General features: G+C 38.3%; 2 protein-coding genes across 3 annotated transcripts in view; one reads left to right on the top strand and one right to left on the bottom strand.

Annotated features, from left to right (window-relative positions):
* Positions 1-14,876, bottom strand: part of LOC145992119 (5-taurinomethyluridine-[tRNA] synthase subunit MTO1, mitochondrial) — a 58,839-nt gene extending 43,963 nt beyond the window's left edge. Inside the window, exons 1-2 of the mRNA XM_083128366.1 lie at positions 14,825-14,876; positions 3,629-3,862 (exon numbers count right to left, since the gene is read on the bottom strand). Of these exons, the coding sequence (XP_082984492.1) occupies positions 3,629-3,860 (232 nt within the window). The 5' untranslated portion in view covers positions 3,861-3,862; positions 14,825-14,876. The remainder of the gene's footprint in view (positions 1-3,628; positions 3,863-14,824) is intronic.
* Positions 14,877-15,105: 229 nt separating this feature from the next.
* Positions 15,106-22,337, top strand: part of Tpst (tyrosylprotein sulfotransferase) — a 420,927-nt gene continuing 413,695 nt past the window's right edge. For both annotated transcript variants that reach the window (XM_083128367.1, XM_083128369.1), the window contains exon 1: positions 15,106-15,300. The gene's annotated coding sequence lies outside the window, so the exon portion shown is untranslated. The remainder of the gene's footprint in view (positions 15,301-22,337) is intronic.

Here is a 22,337-nt window from a genome sequence, read left to right on the forward strand (position 1 = left end):
CTCTGTATATTCATTAAAGCGAGAAGGATTTATAACAAATTGATGCCACAGGTGTGAGTAACGAGGGTATCCAGACCTCTTCTGAGCTACCATCCGCTTAAGGAGGCTATTGAAGCCGGTAATGGCCAAACCTTCTAAGGCATTGGGAGGAGCATACAATTACAATGCACAAACCACTTGCCAACATACGCATTAGCTTGGAGGTGTTGGTGAATGTGCTTCAAGACAACACCAGGTCTCATGTTGCTATGATTACCCGTGACATCATTATCCAACTTGGTTGGGAAACACTAATGCAGCCTTCATATTTACCGGACATTGCACCTTCGGATTACCATTTCTTCATTCGTTAGATAACCATCTGAGGGAACGATGGTTCCGAATCCTCGACAAGGTGAACCACGGACTGGACGATTTCTTTGGTTCACATACTGCTGAGTCCTGCATTGGTCTACATTGGAGGCAGGTTATTGCTGATCATGGGGACTATTTCCGATTGTCCACGTACATCTTACTTTCATGTTCTGGCATTCGTTTTGCAGGAGTCAAAAAAGAGGTCCCTCGCGTGGGGAGTGGTTTTACTCTCAGCACTTACTGAACATCGTCAATATTCCATGATGCAATGGTATCTTAATGTTGAAAATTTCCAACAAGCAAATATCCCTCAGGCATGCGCGAAGGCACCCACACTTGATCAGACTTGGATTGAACAGGTGGACTGTCAAGTTGGAGTTGATAAAACCTTGAGTCAAAGTTGAAAAACAATCAACTTGGACCCACCGAATACAAACTCCTAGTTCTGCCAGTGTATTTTGTATTGTTATTTAGTGACACTTTTCTGTCAATTTTGGCTAATTGCAACAATGGGAATGTTAGCACAATAACATAACAATTAGTATTTATATTTGTGTCCATCATACTGAAGAATATGTGCGTTTGTTCAGAGAGTAGCGCATGTCAGATGCCAAGATAAAATTTTGCATATATACCATATATGATATGTATGTACACCCACCCACCCATTCACCCCCACACACTAATTATTATTAAAGCCCGAATTTTTAGGTAGCCAAAACATGTGAAATATGAACATAAATATGTAGAAAAATTGCTGAAAAATGTAAAAAATTTTGTAAATATACTGAAATATGTAAAAATATGTATGTATATTAAAATACCTAATGTGCATATTATTTCTGATTTCTGTGCTTTTATTAGTTCTTTGGCACTAAAAATTGTAATTATATTAAATTAATTTCTCATTATTATTATTATTATAATACAGGGTGCGGCATGTAAAACCAGCCCGCTGTAATTGCTTTGCTAATGAACATGTAAAACATCTAAATGAACATGTCAACAGAAGATGGCGTTGCATGAGTTACTAATTCTGTTTCTCACCAACAGGTGGCTTGTGAACCCGTGGTCGAGTGAAAGCATTTGAGAATCAGGTCTTGTTGGGTGAAGCCGTGATAATGCCATATTTGATTCCTGAGCGTGTTGCAATTGTTGAAGCTTTTGTGCGCACCGGATCCTTTGTGCAAACAAGGACGTTGTTTCAGGAGAAATTTCCAGGACGTCCTGTCCCAGCAAAACGCACAATACAGGATTTGATTGGGAAATGGAGGCATACAGGATCTGTTGCAAATGCTCCCAGGGACAGACAACCATCTGTCTGCACACCTGAATTACGGAGGCAGGTGCAGAACATAATGGCGAGAAGTCCTCGTAAATCAACGAGGAAATTAAGTCAACAGGTTCCAGCTAGTGAGCGAAGTTGTAGACGTGTGTTAAGGGCACTGAAGTTAAAACCTTACCGGATAAGTGTAGTGCAACAACTGAGGGAGCTTGACCCGGGGAAGAGGGTGGATTTTTGTTCATGGCTATTGACGAATGTTGCCAGTGGTGTTTTGGATCCATTGATGCTCATCATGAGTGACGAGGCGTGGTTTCACCTGTCGGGATACGTAAATTCCCAAAACAATCGCTATTGGTCATCACAGAATCCACACGTAATCCACGAGCAGCCATTGCATGACGAAAAGATTGGTGTTTGGTGTGCCATTTCCGTACAACGCGTTATGGGGCCCATATTTTTTGAAACCACAGTAGACAGTAACATGTATTTGGGAATTCTGGAAGAGTTTTATGAACAATTGACAGAAGAGGAGCGTCAGTTCTGTTACTTTCAGCAGGACGGATCAACAAGTCACACATCAAATGCTTCACTATCCCATGTGCATGAAATGTTTACTCCAGAGAGGACAATTAGCAAAGGCCTGTGGCCTCCTCGGTCACCCGACTTGTCAATTTGTGACTTTTACTTGTGGGGAATGTTAAAGGGGAAAGTATTCGAAACAAATCCACACACAATTGAAGAACTCAAGACCTCCATCCAGAATATCATGAACAGCATCACCACTCAAGAATTAACAAAGGTGTACATGAATCTCCTGAAACATGCTCAGACGTGTGTTGAAGTGGGTCGAGGACACTTTCAGCATCTATTGTGAAGGTGAGAAATCTTAACACACAACATTAAATTTCATTTGGTGTATTGCTTTTGTTTGATTTTGTTTTAATTTCACTTAAATCATTCAAATTGTTAATCTAATGATATCTTATGAAGGGACGGGCTGGTTATAAGTGCAGCACCCTGTATTTTAAGAAGTTATCTTGAAATAATGAAATTGTAATGTGCTAAATTACATTGGAAAATTCATAATCCTATAAAGTGCAAAAATGAATGACAACAGTCACTTTTTCAAGAATCAGCAGAAGCGAAGAACAAAGTCATCTTCAATATGAATTTCGTGGCTTAAATGTGGCCACAATCAAATAAAAATTACCAGATTTCTGAACAAATGAAAGTTTTAATTTTTGTTCCACAATTACAGCTCCTTACTCAAACAATAAATAAAAAAAAACAACAGAAAAGCCGACATCAGTGACAAAGTGGTTAGAAGAAACAATTAGATGCCAGGGGTTCCGGATTTAAATCCCGGAACACCCTTGACATGGGTGTTCCTTTGTTAGCATTCCTTTATAAATTATCACTCATCTTCATCTTCGCAAGAGTGGCAGAAAAGCAAAGTAAAATAAACAAAATCAATCAACTAATCAAAAACCATGAGGATGGTCCAAATACTGCATTTTATGTAAAAGTATGCAAGATAAATGGGAAGTATGTAATAAACCTCAAAACATGTAACATGAAAATCACATACATCATTTATAACATTGTAATTAGCCAACATTTGCAATAATTGCTTGCCTACATACAAAAGAAAAAATAAATCAGATATGAAAATGGTTTTACCACAATAAAAAGTATCAGTACAGTGGAACTTCGATTTTACGTTCCTCAATTTTACATTTTTCCGCATTATACATTCAACCTTGATGGTCCCAACATAGGAAATTGTTAAGAAATTTTCCTCGATTTTACATTTTCCCTCATTTTAAGTTTTTAGTTTGGTCCCATGAAAAACGTAAAATCGAGGTTCCACTGCATATGGAGAATTGTATGGAAATGTTGTAGCATAGAAATATCCAGTCCCATTCATAAATTTCACTAACAAATTATTGATTTCTTACACCTATTCTTCAATTATTACAGCACACAAACCTATCGTCGTCTTCTTGTGGGTCACAAGAAGTGTCCGAGCACCCATTCTACATGCTGCAGTACAGGCTTCCGAACCAGCATGGCCACCACCAACAACAATGACATCGAAATGGGGCGCTCCTCTGTCCACTGCACTTAAATGTACACATCTGAGTCCTTGCACACACTTCACCCAGGAGAGGAGAAGCTTCCATTGACACCAAGTGAAATGAAGTTTGTTCATTTGCAACATTACTGAAAAAATAAGAAGAGCATAAAGATACAGGGATTGCTTATGGGCACAATGCAGAACCTGTGAGCTTTGGCCGTATATAGGAAAACATTTCAGGGGGGTTCACTCATAATTGTTCCCATGTGCATCACAAGAAATTTGAATAATAGAAATAACAACAATAATAATAATAATTAAAATTTCATTATAATTAACTCATTTATTGCAAATTTATTATTATTATTATTATTGCTGTCCTTATATCTTTGAGGAGACTTTTCTACTCTATCCATCAGAAGTGTGAATATGCATTTTATTGTTATGTTTTGTACGTTTCATGCAGTGTGTACTGAAATGCATAGTTATTATATTTTGTTATTAAATTTTAGATACCTTCGGTAAAAAGCTTTAAAAGTAAGAGAAATTTTAGTCATATAGTTTATGTTGTTTGACCATTCACAAAACTTATTTTTTGGAATTTTGAAAACTGTGAAACCAGTTATTCTTGGATTAAATGGTAAAACCTAACCTAATGCCTGTATTGCAAGCTCAATTTTTCGATCTACCGCTGTTTTTTCTTTGGTTATTCTGTTCGAATACTAACTGGACTTTATTTCTGTTATTAACAATAAAACTAACAAACATTCTGCTATTTTGTAACTTGCAATAAACGATGTCAATTTGGGGGAGGGGGTTTTATGGACCAGTTTGATCCAACTTTCTGATGCTCATATTGTTCCTATGCATTATATAAAACCACTATGCACTATACAAGTATGTGTTTTAACCGCATATACGTTAAATGTACTATGTACTATATTGACCGCTGGTTGAAGGATATTGAACATAATGCGCTACGAAGCTGGGTATCCTAGGTTTGAACTCTTATCAAGGAGGATTTAAACCTATATCGAACAGGGAATTAAAACGTTGGAAGGGGAATTTTGGTAAAAAAAATAAAACATTCAAATGCTGGACAAGGCAAATTTATTGTATAAAAAATATACACTAAAAACGTAAAGTTTCCACATTCTAACAGGGTGTTCTTCAGACAAAGATTCACAATAAATTGAAAGAGATATTTGTTTAGTTTATATTTTTTTATAAAGGGTGTCCCATAAAGTGCGCAACCTTTGAATCTGGCGCCATTTTTTAAATGTTTTGTTGGCAGCCCTGTTCTTATCATTTCTGTTGCTACTGCGAAATCACCTGGGTGAAATCTCATTCAACGCAATGCTCAACAAATCACAGTTGTGCAACAAAGTGTAACAGTAAGTCCAAGGAAATCAATTTGCCGATGGTCACAGCAGTTGAACATTCCACGCAGTTCATTGCAAAGAATTTTGAGTAAAGACCTTCACATACAAAATCCAACTAGTGCATGAACTCAAGCCAGCGGATCATCAAAAAAGAAGATGATTTTGCGAATGAATTGAAGAGAGACTGGCAGCGGATGAAAATTTAGCAAAAAACATTATTTTCAGCAACGAGGCCCACTTCCACCTCAGTGGATTTGTTAATAAACAAAACTGCAGGATTTGGGGGACTGAAAATCCACGAGTGACCCACGAACATCAAATGCACCCGCAAAGGATGACCGTATGGTGTGGTTTTTGGGCCGGTGGAGTAATAGGCCCGTTTTTCTTTGAGGACGACAAAGGAGTTGCGGTTACAGTCAATGAAGAACGTTATCGTCAGTGCTAACCAGCAGATTATGGCGTCTCCTTCAAGATATTGACTTTCAAAACCTATGGTTTCAACAGGATGGTGCAACATGCCACACCTCGCGTGGAACACTCGACATTATCACAGAAAAATTCCCGGGACGAGTGATCTCACTGCGAGGTGAACAGGAGTGGCCTGCCAGGTCCTGCGACCTTACCCCCTGTGACTTTTTTTGTGGGGTTATGTCAAGTCTCAAGTGTACGCTAACAAACCGCGTACCATTCAACAATGAAGGCGGAAATCATACGCGTCATTGCCGACGTCACGCCAGACATCTGTGAGCGGGTTATTGCCAATTTCATCGACCGTGTCAACACATGCCGACTCAGTGGAGGTGGTCATATGCCAGACATTGTTGTCCACTATTAAATTGGAGATGTTATTGAATGTAAATATATAAGAATATATGCATTTTCATTGATATGTAACTGTTTTATTACTTTTTTAAAAGTTGCACACTTTATGGGACACTCTATACAATAAATTTGCCTTGGTCAGCATTTGAATGCTTTTATTAACATAGAAACAAGTCTTAATGGTGTTATGATTGGGAATTTTGGAACAATCACAAGCGAATTTTCAGTCTGATCCAGGAACAGCACTGGAAAGAGGATAGGTGAGCTGCAAGAATTAAACCCATTTCCCCCCCCCCCCCAAATTTCAGAATTCAAAATGTTTGAAAATTCTAGCTCGATATTTCAGCATTGTCTCCCTGCTGTATTTTTGTGAAAACTGCGAAACTGCGAAAAAAAATTTGAAAACGTGTTACAAATTTTAGCTTTTGAACTTCCATTAATCCAACATGCCAGAATTTTCTGGGGAGGGGTTGAACCCTAACCCCCCCTCTAAATACGGCCATGAGCTTTGGTCTCTCAGCTTAACTATTTCACCACTCGAGCTACTTCATTTTATAGGCCTGTTCCTGCCTCTGAGGTGTGTTGTATGCGGATTTTTTTTTCTTCAGAGGGGGCTGGAATTGTAAAGGTGGGGATTATCACATGGGTGAAACGAAAACCTTAAACATCTGATAAAAACTATGTGACAGACTGTACAGGGTGGTCACAAAGTAAGTGTACCCCCTTTATTTTCGACACTACGATGGTAATAGTTGGATTACTTGATATGAACACATACCTGTGTCATTGATTAACCACCTCTGGGACTTCTTGGAGGCCCTCCAGAACGTTATTGAGGAGAACGTCACCACCCAGAAAAAGGTCTTATTCACACTTGCATCGCGAAGTGTGCCACAATATGGCACAGAGTTCGGCCGTTCTACGAAAAAGACTGTATCCATACAGATGCTCTGGACACTTAAACCATCAGGTACGTGTTCATATCAAGCGTTCATCCATAACCATCGTAGTGTCGAAAATACAGGGGAGGGCGGGGGGTTATGTCCACTTTGTGATCTCTGACCTCCCTGTATACAGGTCAAATTTACATCAGGTATCAACTGTTATTTACAAAATGACCTCGAGGGTGCAACACGGATCAAGTGAGCTTCACAACATCACTCGTCACTTTTAAAGATAGCGCCTCCTTCACACACTTACACCAGCGAAGAGCAGTGGTTTCTTGCCCTCTGGAAGCCTAAAATTGTATAAATTCTCTATCAAATGAAATTCAATATCTCTATGCTTGTATAAATTCTCTGTCTAATGAAAAATCTCTATGCATGGTTACCACATCAACATGTTTACGAATGAGATAGAAGTACAACAATGACTTCAGTTCGCAGGCAGATGGGTGGAAAGACCTTCACAATGGGTCATAAGTGACTGCGGGTGCAGGTCTGTAGCCAGGCAGGAGCCAGGGGGGGGGGGGGGGCTGGCACTGCCATCAGCCCCCTTGACACTAGGTAGTTTGTTTGTAGTTAAGAGTGAAAAAATGTAGACAGCAGATATTAGGCAGTTTGCTCACAACTTTGGTGAAGGATAAATTCACTGAACATGAACACAACATTCATTCACCTTATTTATTTATTAAGAAGAAGTCTACGTAGGGGCAAGTATTTAGAAGATTCTCTTCTCCAGGCTCTAGAAAGTTCTTTCAGATGGGAGTTTCTTTATCTGTACCTTTACTGTGCCTGTTGCGACCTCCTGTTTAGACAGAAATCTGTGACTTTGACATCATCATTCACATTCCCTCTGCGTCATAGGTCAACAGCTCTCAATTTTTGGGAACGCAGTGGAGTTTCATTGTTTCGGCCAGAGGTGCATATTGTGCATTTTTTCTTGTGATATAAACATCTGTATCATCAAAAGTAGTATGGAGTGTGTATGTAGTAATGGATGATTTCAGTAGTAGTCAATTAACACCTGAAGCAATGTGTCAAGAGATAGTATTTGTATAAGATTTCTAATTTTATACAACTTAATGACCCCCCCCCCCCGGCACACACACATAATTTACCTTCATTTAATACTGTTAAACTTTTGAAAATTTAATTCGGTTTATAAAGCCCCCCCCCCCAAAATCAATTCTAGCTACGGGCCTGTGTGGGTGCATCCTAAAGATCCTTCTTGCTGAGATATACAGGCACTCACTCAAGACTTGAAAATACATGTGGATCAGCAATGGATAGCCTATATACTAAAATGAAGCAAAATTTTGCAACTTTACATGCAGAAATCTACTAGATAAGAAAACAAATTAAGGTTTTTATTTGAATGTCCTTTGTACATAGCTATGTTCTAGGATGGGGGGATACAGAATAAAATATTTCTTAATTACCATAATTAACCTACTTTTTAAAAGTTGTTCGAAAATAAAATAGCAATTGACGGTCATTTTAAGGGGGTTTGCATTCAGAACTTTGGTTTTCCAGAGTTCTTTGCTACTTTCATTTTTAAAAAAATAATTTTCTCAAAATTGTGAAGGGAGTTGTAGCCCTGTGCTCCCCCCCTCTGTATGCCAGTGTTGTTGGTTGATCGATTAGCTTTATTTTACTTCACTTTTTGTGAGACTTTTGGCTAATTTGCGAAGATGGGGACGATTGATGATATGATGAAATTGATTAAATGGACACTCACAAACATCCAGGCACAGACCAGGATTTGAACCCGGGACCCCTGGCCAGTGATGTTGGCAAACGTAAGTTTGGTGCATTAACGAAAACTGATCATGCTGTTACACGTCCTTCACAGGGGCAAATAAATAATATCAGTGGCCAAATCAACCCCTTGGAGGGCAAATTCTTTTTCTCTCCCCATCAGAAATATTGGCTTCCTACATGTGGTTACCTTGCCCACCAATCCATTATGAATAGCAACCAGGTGCTCCAATCCTCTCCTTGCAATGAGCTCTGGCTGGTGGAGAACAAAGTACATGATGTCTCCAGCGCTCCTGCCAGTGGATGGAAGCACTCATGTTACATTCACCAAGATCATTCAACAAATGACAGACCAAGTCGAGGGATTTGTACCAGGGGAAAAATTCTCATACAACTGCTTTACCACACTTACAGAAAACCTTTCTCTTTTCATACATGACCAGGGCCTAATAACCAGCCACACACCAGATCTGACCAGTGGCGACTCGTGGAATTTTTGGGATGTAGGAAATTATGGTAAACAGACCGAGGAAAGTTTTCGAAAATGCGTTCAATTAACAGTGACATGTATCGCCTGTACCTTGGATTAGCCATTGGATTTGTAATATTAGCTGCAGGTCCTCCCTGCCTCTCATGTGTGGATTAAGAACAGCATTGCCAATACCAACCTCCTGATAAGAAAAGGTGCTGTTTCAACTCGTAAATTACGCTAAATGTAATAAAATTATGCTAGGGTTTATTATTATTATTATTATTATTATTATTATACAATTATTATTAATTTATTATCATTTTCTGATGACTGTAGTAGATTTAAGTTCAATTTTATTTTGCTATTTTGGAGTTGTGAACTGCGTTATTGATTATTTATTGTAGTTAAGCAACATTAGGAATTTCAACCGTTCAATAAAAGGGGTTTAGCATAGTGCTTGAAAAAAGCTGAAGAAAATTCCATGACTGGTAACAGCGTCAGTTTGTTTCATTTGTGACCTCCAACTCTTTCTAGTACCGATTTCTTTTTATGAAATGTTCCTCCCTTGTTAACTCGGGGAGGATAAAGAAAAGATGAAAACAAGATGATGAATCAGGGCCTGTAAAAGCTTTCCCCTTGGTCGGCATACTTCCTTTTGTTTGAAACAAGTCCACTAGAGAAGTACAAACAAGATCTGGAGATTTTCTTAAAACTGTACAGCCTATTTCCTTAAAATATCTTCATTAGAATTCAATTTCTCGTTTTCCCAGGGATGCCCGTTTTTGAGATGATGCAGGATTTTCATTATGCGAAACACAGAGTACTAGGTGCCAAAGAAGTTCAAATTTTGCTAGGTTTAGAACCATTATGCTAGAGTTGGCATCTTCCCTGCGGACCGTATAACTGGGCACCCCCCCCCTGCATACCCCACCCTCCTTTGCACTGCCTTTCACACATCTGCCTGTAGGATGACGAGAAAGGTTCCTCAGCGGCAGGCAAAGACAGTCGGTCGTTTTTGGGCAACAGATCTGGAATGAGCGGGTGATAGCTAGCACATTGACTCTTGACAGTCGAGTAGCGAACCTTGATTGCGCTCAAAATTTTATAATGCTCATTAAACTCTTAAAAAGTAGAAAACTAGAAATACGTATAAATGAAACTTTAGGAAGTTCCTCACTTCCTACACGGAGGAATCGCCAGTGGCTCTGACATCACACAAAGAGTTATTTTGTTTGTTAGCTAAAGTCTGGTTGCAGATTTCGTCCATGTATACAATATGTGTAGGTCTGTCTTTTATAATTTGGGAAGCGGGTAACAATACATTATAAGTACAATAGTTGACAGCAGAATCAATGTGTATGCAGAATTATGATATGATATGTTGTTTTAAGTCCACTTTATGCACAGTAAGGCTAATCGGGACTGGACCTACAGTTTAAAGTGGGATCTGAACCGCTTGTGCCTCCACCGGTTATCGAACCCGGGACCCCTTGATTACAAGGTGACGACGCTACCACTGCACCATCGGGGAGACCCTGTATGCAGAATTGATACATCAATTTACATGTTGTGAAGTAAATATATTTCTAGGAAATAATTGGTCAGAAAATACAATATTAACGATTTAATGTAAGATTCAATGACTACATTTAATTGCTTCCGTTTCCAGCATGTGAATGGATTAGCGCATGAGCAGAGCATTTGTCGCAAGCTGCTCCTCGTGAGACCAAATTTCATGGAATTTGTGGCACAGTGGCTCGAGTGAAATGTTTCTTCTGGCGTGTGGCTGCCATAAGAGCGTCATGTTAAACTTTCCCAAGTTGGTTTACAACAAAAATGACTTGTCACGCTCCGCAGCTGGCCTAATAATACAAAAATTAAGAAATACCTTATGTTTTCTCACACATGGGAGATGTGAAATTAAGCTCTGTTCTGTGAGATACTTGGCAATGCAAAACCTCATGAGTTTCTTAAAGACAACAGACTGCAACACTTCCCACAAAGGTCAATCGGAAAATCAACCACAACCATGGCTGGTTGGGTGGTTCTGTTGCCAGATACCTGGCTTTGAGTCCTGGTAGAGCCTGCATTTTTTCCCCCCTAATTGCATAACCTGATAGTTTGTCATACTGCAAGAGTACTACACAAATAGTTTTGAATGATAATTTGTCATGGTCCACATTCAATATACATGCTCCACGTCTGCAATATTAAACACATTTGCTATGTGTCTATATGAATACTGTACCAATTACATTTTGCACAAAAGTACAATTTTTCTGCATCTTGTATACTTTTGCATGCATGTATCACAGAAAGCAGACAATTGACTACAAATGATTAACCTGTTTTCTGTGGATAGTGCATTATGGATTATTTATGTTTACACACACACACACACACTGGCTTAGGTGTGTTATTGTTTACTGTTATTATCATAATTTTTTTGTTCAATTAGCATTAGGCCACATGAGTTTAATTGACTATGCATTTCACAATATATTAATTTTCACAACTTCACATCATCATGCAGAGCACTTTGGGAAGAAAAAAAAACAGCATGAAGTGAAGCAAACAAATTTGCACCTGTTAAGAAAAGCGAGAATTTTGCGATATTTTATACATACATATTCCTCATACAATCATATCTGGAATCACTTTGGTAAAGATCATTCACACAATGCTTAGATGCAAAGATCTGATCTGTTTGCCCGAAATATGATGGTGGAGTGTGATTTTGTGCAATGAATTGTGGGGGAAGTTGCTCACTGAATATCATCCATTTATGAATCTGGCAACCGCTTCATATTCATGTTCTACAATACATTGGCTTTCAATCACAGGAAGCAATAACAGCGATGAAAGTTTATACTGAAAAATATGAAAAAAAGAGCTATAATATAGGCCTATATGTAAGAAAGAAGGAACTGGAGAAATACTAAGGTGATTTAACATAACCTGCCTAAACTACACATATAAGCATTTCAGCTTAAGGGCTTATAAAGACTGTGGCAAAATACTAAGGCAATATAACGAAACCTGCCTAACCTACTAAGATAAACACTTTGGTAGGGAAGTGATAGTTTAAAATTAATAATAAAAAATACAAAATCTGCAGAATATTTACAGAAAAATGAAATTAATTCTGATAAAAGTGACTGAACATACCTGTCCAGAGGGCAGCACTAGTTTGTATCCTAGAAAACAATCAACGTATAGCTACTCAGTGTGGACGTTTAATGAAGGGCCCAAGTTTTGATTTCTAGTTACGTCTGTTAGCGCATACTTCATTGGCTTACTAATTACTGCATGTTTTCTAGAGAATGATTTTTCCCTTCCACATACTCCCATGTGCTTATTTGTTTGCAAGTAGACATTTATTTACTGCAGTTTTGGATACAGCTACCGCTACTGTGTTGTGTGATGTGGAACCCTAATTTTTTTGTAGTTAGGATAGGATAGTTGTGTCAGGTTTTGGGCTCTTAGCATTAAAATCTTAGCATCCCTATATGCTTCTAAGACTTGATCACATAATATCAAGTCTCAAGCACAAAACCCCTTTTCAGCCTTACATGAAAATCCACTCTGTATCTGAGACGTTCATAAACTATGAATGACTGCTCGTTGTGATGCTAGCCTTTATTTTAATGCTAAGAGAACCAAACGTGACCTGCCTAACCTAACCATGAAAGCATATATTGAACAAAATCTTAAGTAATCGCTAAAACTCAGCAGTATGTATTAACAGACGTAAATCGAACCATGTAAAAAGGTACTACTTTACTATACCGGAGACACCTATCAATGATTTATTTCGCAATTTTTTTACATTGCTAACGTACTATTCTGCATTGCGGAACATTTCTTTAGGTGAAATAATGAATTTCTAACGAAAATAATGTATATTTCTTACAATAACGAGTACTTACTGTTGTTCCTTATTTCCCACAAACCTTCCACGGGCAGCCCCAAAAACCATTGATGTTAGCCCAAAAATTCACTATAGCCCCACGAACCATCACAGGGATGAGGTATACCTACTAGGTTAGGTAAGGCCTGTTAGGTTAGGTTCCATTAGCACTCCTTTCGTTCAATTTAGCATATACGGAAAATACGAGAGCGTATTGTGCTCTCGTGCAGAAAGCAAATGGCAGCAGCAGCAATAGCACGTCGGAAATAGATTTTCGTAGAAAACCACATGCTTTCGCATTAAAATGGATCAAAACTACATTCCCGAACATCAACAACGCTAAGAAAATGATTTGCGCAAGTACTTTCTCCTGTAAATTTGAAGAAATCCGTCTCCGGTATAGTAAAGTGTTACCTGTAAAAATGGTATTCGCATCATGATGAAATTGCAATAAAAGAGAAGGAATTTGGGCCAAATCAGGGTTTGTTTTTTTATTTTCAAAAAGGGTGGACTAGTGTTATCATTGGTAACAGTTCGTTATATCGGAGACACATTTATTCATTTTTACAGAAGAAACTACTTACGGAAATGAGTTTCTTAAAGATTTCTAACGTTCATCGAGGTATTTTCTTTCATCGTGGAATCTATTTGACCGGGAAATCATGTATTTTTCAAGAGAAATATCTCACCGAAGCACAAGTGCCATTGCTTTCATTATGTGAACCGGATGCTGCAAACGGTTGATTAAGTAACCCCTTGTCAGTGTTTCCAACCCATTTTTTTTAACTATGCTTGCCTAACCTAACCAAACCTAACCTTATAGGAATGGTTCGTGGGGCTATCCCTGAATGGTTCGTGGAGCTATCCGTCAGCTACCCGTGCATAATGTACAATTTGCACATGTGACGAACACGATAGTAGGTAGGTATTTTTCGGTGAAGAAGGTTGGAAACACTGCATACCCACTACAGTAGTCAAGTTTAGCCCGCCATATTGTGTGTTAAGGAAGCGAAAAAAGGAATAAAAAATACTCTCTATGTGAAAAATTGTGTTTGTTTTCATGTAAAGAGCATAATGGCACCTTGAACTACGTTCCACAATACACAATTCGTAAGTACGAACCATGCGAAACAAAAAATATCAGATTTTAATGTGTCTCCGATATATTGAACTGTTACCGAATTGGTAGCCTTAGCATATTCAAATTTGAGAAAAATCTGGAATTAGATGGTTTTTATGATGTTCCCATTCAACTACCATATTAACAATTATTTTCCGTTTCTCCAATGAAACATTGAAAACATGAAAATCAAATCATTAACTCTCACAACAGACTACATGGTGGGAGGGGTTTATATGGCATGCTATGGTGCCAGGGGACCTAACACACTGATATTTTACTGACTGTATTTATTACTTCGTCCATTTAATTTTAATAGCGAAATATGGCACTGAAAATTGCATATAGCTATGCTAAAAACATGTGTCCTTGACACAAGTCTATATTTAAAGTTCTGAATAAGCACAAGACTGCTATATTTTAGACCTAAATTCAGGAGAAACTGACTATGGATGAAAAACATAACATGCATCCTTCCAAAATGTAAAAGAATGTACCACTTAAATGTTCCGCATATTACTATTTAAATAATAATAATTGATAAGTGCAAGCGAGATTCTGATTGCAATAAACGTGAGGAAACTTTTATTATCTAGTCATCAATGAAAATATGGATAATGTTTCTCTTTGCATCCGACACACAAATTTATAAGAAATAATTTCAAACCAATAATAAAGTAATGCAACATTTGATAACGCATACCTTCACATAAACAGACTTGCACTTGCTTGTTCCAGACCAGCTGATTTCTTGCACATTCATTTGTTTCATACACTTCGGTGATCAAATATACTCTGAGATGTATTTCGTAAATATACAATAAAAAGCATCCATTAGTTTTGTATAAAAGAGTATTCTATTTTTTAAAGTAACTATGTATTACTATCTTGATTTTTACTTTTGTGTAAAATATAAATTAAATTATCAGAAAGTGAATTGACTTACGTAATAGCTTCCTAGATTTTTACACTCCGTCACTTCCGTGCTCCAGCGCGTGAGGTTAGGCAAGGAGTTGCTCGCTGTGTAGTGTTGGCATTTTATGTGTTGTGATAGATCGCGAAGTCTGTGTAGGATTTTTCGTTTGCTCATCAAGAATCGGGCATTTATAGTAGACTGAGAAGAACAGGATCAAAAAGATAGTGCAACTTACAAGTCAGACATAGTTATCCAGCTTCAGGGTAAGTGTGATAAGATCATGTGTATTCTGCTAGTGTATGTGTTTGTTATGTTGTGCCTCGTTATTTACAGTACATTGACTGATCGATGATATGAGTGTTCGCGGCAGAAGAGTTTGATTGATAAGAGTTTATGTTGAAGGTTGAATATGTGCATGAGCCTTTCTCCAAAATAGCTATTACTCAAAGCATTTTCAACTATGCACTTAATATTCTACACACGGTAAACAGTAATTGAATTGATGCATGAGAATATGGTGTTGATATCGAAATTAGAAATTTCAGGCACACTATTTAGAAGCTAATTTATCTTCGTGCGTAGACTGGTTCATAGAATAAAAGACGAAACATTGATAATGAGTACCTTACATGCAATCAATGAGTTATGTTATGAACAATTAACGCCTGCGATTTAACATTCTTTTACTATTTTGCTATATTATTTTAGCACATAAAAATTGAAATCGTTTTATGTGCTGTTATCACTTTGTATGTATAATATTGGTGTTAAGCAACTCATTTGGTGGAAATATTCAGCACTGTCTCGAAAGTGATGTAACATTTTCTGTTCTATTTTTTTTCCTTGCCAGAAGACTGGCCTATTCGAGGTTTATAGAAACTGGCGTATTATGTAGGAATTGCATTTGTGTACCCAGTAGAATTATACCCCCCCCCCCTCCTTTCTTCGGTGTAGACGAACGGCCATGACCCTCTGTACCCTCCTTAGAAAGTGGAAAATTTTGCGTTTTATTATTATTATTTTTTAAAGAAAATATCTCTGTTCTTATTTATTTACACACGCTGAAACAAATTTGGTGTTCCATAAAACATCGAAATCTATAGATAAAAAAAATTGCACCAGTTTTTTTTTCGCTTTTTTGAGTGTGTACACAATCACTGACGTACGAAGGATTTTTTTTTCGGGAAAGGCTGGAATTGTAAAGGTGGATAGTACATAGCTTCGTTTTGGGAGGTCGGTATACATAATAATATGGTTTGTTTGTTTTGAGCTTTTCAGCTTATTAAATTGTACTCTAGGACAAAAGTGGTAATCAGGGATCACTTTAATGGCGGTTTACATTTACACTTAGATTTTTTTTTTAGAGATCATGACGGATTTCGGGAAGGGCTGTAGCCCCATCAGCCCCTTCAGTGATATGAGCCTGTTACATGCTTGCCTCTGGTTGCACATGCTTCTCGGCGGGTCACTCTTTCAAAAAAAAAGTCTCGACACGATGATTCACCCTGGTGTGGCCAGAAATAAACCCACAGTGCATTAACCAAGCAAGTGCTTTTCCGTTCTGTACCACTTGTTCCAGAAAGGCAAGGTGATCTTCCGTTACTACGAGAAGGGGCGACTTATACTCACGGGAGCACTTTCCCTATTTGCGTAATTGTCCAGAACACATAAACCGTACCGCTCCATATTAGACCCATGTGCACAAAAACAGTTGATATTTGCTTCTTCCAATAGAACCCTTCATCTCTAGACATTGTTCCATTAGGTAGTATCATAGCCTACACTACAGGGTGTCTCCAAAGTTTGGACTCCCGGATTGTTTCATGGTGTTCGCAATGCTACATTATTCGAAACAAGCAGATCCCGTCGATGTTGCCATCCCATTAACACTGATGTAGGATCAATTTACTTTACTCTATCCCGGGAATCTCTGGAGCAAGCGAACGAAAACAAGTCTCTGCGGAAGTAGTGACTTTAGAGGGCTCGAACATTGAACGCGCGAGAGGGGGAAATGAGTGCGTGAAGAGGAAAATTCGGCTGCAGCCACCAGCCGTTTGGAGGTAAACTATACAGAGAGAGAAAAAAGTTTGTTTAGAAATACCAAAAAAGAAAAAAAAACATTTCTATAAGTAGGCGACAAATTATTTTTCACCAGAACTAAATGCATTTAGTAATCGTGTACATTTGTTTAGCCTTTTCAAAGAATTTGGTCAAAATAACCAAATTTAGTAAATGCTATCAATTTTTTGTTTACAGTTACCAAAAAACGTGTTTAATCCAAAGAAACCAATTTTTTCTGGATAGTTTTAAGTACTCAAAAATATAAAAGTCTAGTGGTGTCAGGTCTGGGCTTCGCGTAGGCCACTCAACACAACAGTGACATAATGAGCCGGCATACACATATTTCGATGTAGCCGACCTCCATGGCAGAGTAGTTAGCACAGAGCGCTACTGTGTTATGGGCCGAGGGTTCAAATCCTGTCCTTGGCATGGGCGTTGTTTTGTAGCGCCTCTTCATCAATTTAATCATATCATCACTCATCACCTTCGCGATTAGCCAAAAGAGGCAGAAAAGTGAAGTGTAACAAATAAAACAATCAACATATTTGGTTGGGAGACAGTAAGAGCCTCGGTAGCTCAGTTGGTACAGCATCTAGCTATCACGCGGAAGACCCGGTTCGAATCCCGGGGTAGGTGATCTGCGCCGGGAAATTTTCCTGCCATATCCCTGTTTCTGCGACGCTCTGAGTCCCACCCAGCCTCTTATTAATGGGTACCTGAGGACAACTCTGGGTGGTAAAGGCGGCTTGGGTAATTCTATCACATCATCCCAACTAGGGTCGAGATCAAGAATATATGAAGCTCTGGTATGTGTTCACATGCACAGGCAGGTACGTATCTACAAATATGTTTCGGGGGGGGGGGGTCCGAACCAAGTGTCTCAAACTAATAATAATAATGTTTAAACTAAAATGATTAAATTAATTAAAATATTATTATTTCAAATGTTAAAATTAATTCATATTACAGTTTTATTACATGAATAGGTAAACGAACGGTGTAAGGATAGTGATATGACAGCACATAGCTTACGTGTAGTTAAGATCGGCAAAATTTGTAAAAAGAGAATAATAGAAATCCTGCCTTGGCAAGGAAATTAATGTCAAATAGATAAAATATTTATTGAATATAAAAAACGGATGTTAGATTCAGTTGACGAAAAGTAAAGTTCCTGATTAATATTTTATGCATATTATCGTTAAGTAGTAATAAATCTTGCCTTTCAAGAAGTTTGGAGGATATAAATAACCCTCGATTAGTGAAAAAATATAATTTCATTATTTAAATTTAGTTACTCCCTCTGTCCCATAAGTAATGTCCGGTACACCTTTGGTTGTTGTCTCATAATAATTGCCCAATATTCAAACTGTGACATTGGTGTATACAGAAGAACATGGAACAAGGGAATGAGTCATACAACTTTACTACTCAAGGATCAGGGGTGTAAGGGGTGACCTCCCACGTAGTACACCCAAATGTCAACCTCACTTCCACGTTAGTGCACCCTGGACTGAAGACTAACGAGGCTCTGGCGACTGACCCCATGGCCAGTATAATTTTGTTTGTATTGTCCTGTTCTTTTGTCCTTATATGTGCTGAGTGCCCCTTTACAGCCTCAGCTTTTAACAGAAGTCAGAACATTTTAAATTTTTTAGTTATGCAACGTTAGAGTTGTTATTTGTAATGGTAAGGAGCTGGCCCCCGTATAATGTGACGGGAGCAAAATAGCCTAAGTGCTGACGCTCCCAAAATTTTAAATTCAAATCAAAATGAAAACTACTCAAGGATCAGTACAAATTGGGCTTTCCATCTGCCTCTTCGTCTGTCATTCCTGTATTATCATTTTGGCATACCGGACTATAATTATGGGACAGAGGGAGTATTTTATTTTCATTATTTAATTTTTGTACTAAGTAAGTCTTTCGGGGGGAGTTCGGACCACCCTAAATACGTCCTTATGCACCTTTTTATTACAGTAATAGGGTCGCTACAACAGAAATTGATACATATCGGGATATTTTATCTAGTCTCCTCTTGAGAAAGAAAGGAAATGGGTCTCAGTTATATGGTGGTTTCCCATGTTTTTAGAGATTTTGTTCAAATCTGTTCATGTCGGAATACTGCTGCTGTTGAGTGTTTTACGTCATCTTAAAGGCAAGAAAACCCGCGTGGAATGATGCCAAGGAAATGATTGGTCGCTTTGACAACGCAACACTCAGCAGTGTAAGCACAGGAGGCGAGCGCTGGATTTATGTCTCTTCTTAATCGTTCGAATTGCCTGTCTTGGGCTGCCAAATTACAAGGGAATGGAACAAGATGTCCATTGGCAAGGTTTCAGGTTTTATGTGAAAGGTTTTGGGAAACCTTGCTCGGGAGGAATAGGTAAAACGCTACCCCTTGTGCATTGCAGCATACTGGGGGACCCCACACATTCTCGATCTCGGGCATTTGCGGAGGTGATTTCATCAGGACCTCTGGATCTCGTTGATTAAAATCGTTTGCAATGGCACCAGTGGCGTAGCATGGACATTTCGGGTGGGAACGCAAAGTCCGAAGGAAGGGTCGTCCCTTTCTTGCTTAATAATTTACTTATGTTATGGTATTAGTCGCCACAGGCATTGTTTCTTTGCCTGAAGTCAGCTGGGTTTTCAATAAAACATCATCCATGCATGTTTTAGCTAGAAAATTAGATGCTTCACTATGCCACAAATGTTTTGAGCTCTGGTGTTTTATACCTTTTTTTTATACCTTTCTGCATGACGGAAGTCATTAAAAAACCTACCTGAATCATAAGCTCTTCTGCACAACAGTAGCTAGTCATTGTTGTGGATGGTCCAACTACTGATTGATTTGGTTTATTTTACTTCGCTTTTCTACCACTTTTGGTTATTCGCGAATATGAATATGAGTGATGATATTGAAGAAGGGACACTCACAAAGAACACCCGTGCTCACGCCGGGATTCGAATCAGGGGGCTCTGTCGTCTTGGCGCGCTGCGCAAAACACTCTGACACGGAAGTGGGTGGATGATCCAACTATCGTACATTCAACTGACGTAACAGTGCCGATTAGTAATTCAGACCACTGTTTATTACATCTTGAGAATGTTGAATAACATTTGAAAATAATTTTGTCCAGAGACCATTCGATGTTAAGAGTTTTCAAATGAATGCTAAACATTTCCATTGACACAATATTAAGCAGTTAGATACTAACGATATAATAATAATAATAAAATAATAGTTTTGCGGGTTAAGTGGTAGAGCAGGCACAGGCTGAACTTCTACCACGGGGACTTCACCAACTTATTTGACAAAAACCTGTGTTGATCTTTTAGTTTTTAATGCACATCGCTGTTCATGCGATAAATTATACAATGCAGTGGCCATTAAGAAGTGGTATATTTGAGTTTGGTAAAGTTACATCAGTCAATATTGCGTATTGTAGCATCATATAGCACGAGTGGCATGAGCGCGAAGAACCTACGTACGCTGGCGTACGAAAGAGCATTTACGCGCGTGCTGTAGAGATCCAAACTGTCCCTCCAGATAGGCTGCAACGAATATAGAGTCCTTTACGCCGAATCTGCCCAGCGTCCAGCCAGAAAAGGCATTGAAAAAAAAAATGCTAGAACGAGTATTGTTAGTGGAGCGTTGCAAGCGGATCGCGAAAAATAGCTATTATAATGCCATGAAGGTCAAACATATATGAAATTAGTCACGTTTCACTTTATATTCACAGCATTTACGCATTTTTTAAATTTTAAATCTGGGAACGCCGGGCGTACTATAATGCTACTCCACTGAATGGTACGTTGACTTCTCTCTCCATACAGCAGTACTGCCTCGATGCGTTCCTCATGCGTTAGGAGCATTTTAGAACTGTTTTCCCACACCTGGAGAATGATAAATTTGTTGCAATCATGCAGCCAGAACGTTTTCCTGACTAAAGATACGTCGAGAAAACCTTCACCATTGCATTTCCCGTGAAATTCTAGCCTGTTTTGATATATCACATCACCCCCTTCCAATTTAGAAATTTTGAGTTGAATTCAATATAACGAACACAAATATGGCGGACGGCCGCCTAACCTAACCTGTTTCTATCATGGCCCATTCGCGATTAAAATTACCTGATATGACATCTGGTGCGATTTTCCGGAACTACTCTATGTAGGATACTATGTTGTGTTGATGTCGTTCAAAGCATGGGAAATGTTCGAAAGAGTAACGTTTGGTCGTTTACTGTTCAGTGTTTTGCAATCGTTTTGAGGGTCTGGGCAAGTGAAAAGTTTCCATGTGTTTCCAACCCGTGGAATCAACAAAATGAAATTTGTAAAGAAATCAGGGAAAAAAATAATTGATTGACAGAAGATTGGCATGGAGGATAACATTGAAATTTTGTCAAGGAAATTGCGAGGAATGCGCGAGTCTGTTCACTTTATTTTCTGAAAGACTATTCTATTACCATGGAAGTAAAGTTATAATTGTACTTTATGAATAAAACATTTTTTTTTTCGAAAAGTTATGAAGCGTCTTACCCAATGCATCCAGATAAACAATGTATAGCTAATGTATGAAATTTGGAACAGGTGCAAGTCGATAAGTGCGAAGATGAAGATAGTTGAGAATTAATTAGTGTCTGTAATCATAAAGGAAACCAGAAAAAGAAAATCAACATGCTAATGTTGCTGTTTCATTCAATACGTCCTTTTTCAGTGAAGATAGCCTCGATGAAATTTTTAATTCTATTATTATTATTATCCTGTGTTAGAGAAAGAACTGCAACGATATGTTGTCGATTTTCTCCTGAGCCAACTTTTCAAGTACAGGCTTATTGCTTTATTTTTAAATGATTTCCGAGAGCCCCAGTCACAACCTGAGGTGCAGACGAAACAGTGCGTATACATTAGATTCGTCTGCGTTTTCCTTGTTAGTTTTGCCTATCATAATTAAATGCTTCGTTCTCAGCACAGCTTCACCTTCGTTATATTTCCTGTAATCCACGTCGCATTCGCAATATTTAAGAATATCACGTAATTTGAACGTTTCTTCCATCAACAAACATTTATCCTGCACAGAGCGGCCATATTGGAAGCGACACTAGCGCTCAAGTGGCAATTTTAATCGCGAATTGTACACAGCCTAACAGCTTTACATTTTATAGGGGATGTTAAGGAACTTTTAAATCACCCTGTACGATATGATTATTTTTACCTTCTGTAATTGGAGATTTACC

The sequence above is a fragment of the Lepisma saccharinum genome, chromosome 9, assembly GCF_977018435.1.
Source record: "Lepisma saccharinum chromosome 9, izLepSacc3.1, whole genome shotgun sequence".
Taxonomy (NCBI): domain Eukaryota; kingdom Metazoa; phylum Arthropoda; class Insecta; order Zygentoma; family Lepismatidae; genus Lepisma; species Lepisma saccharinum.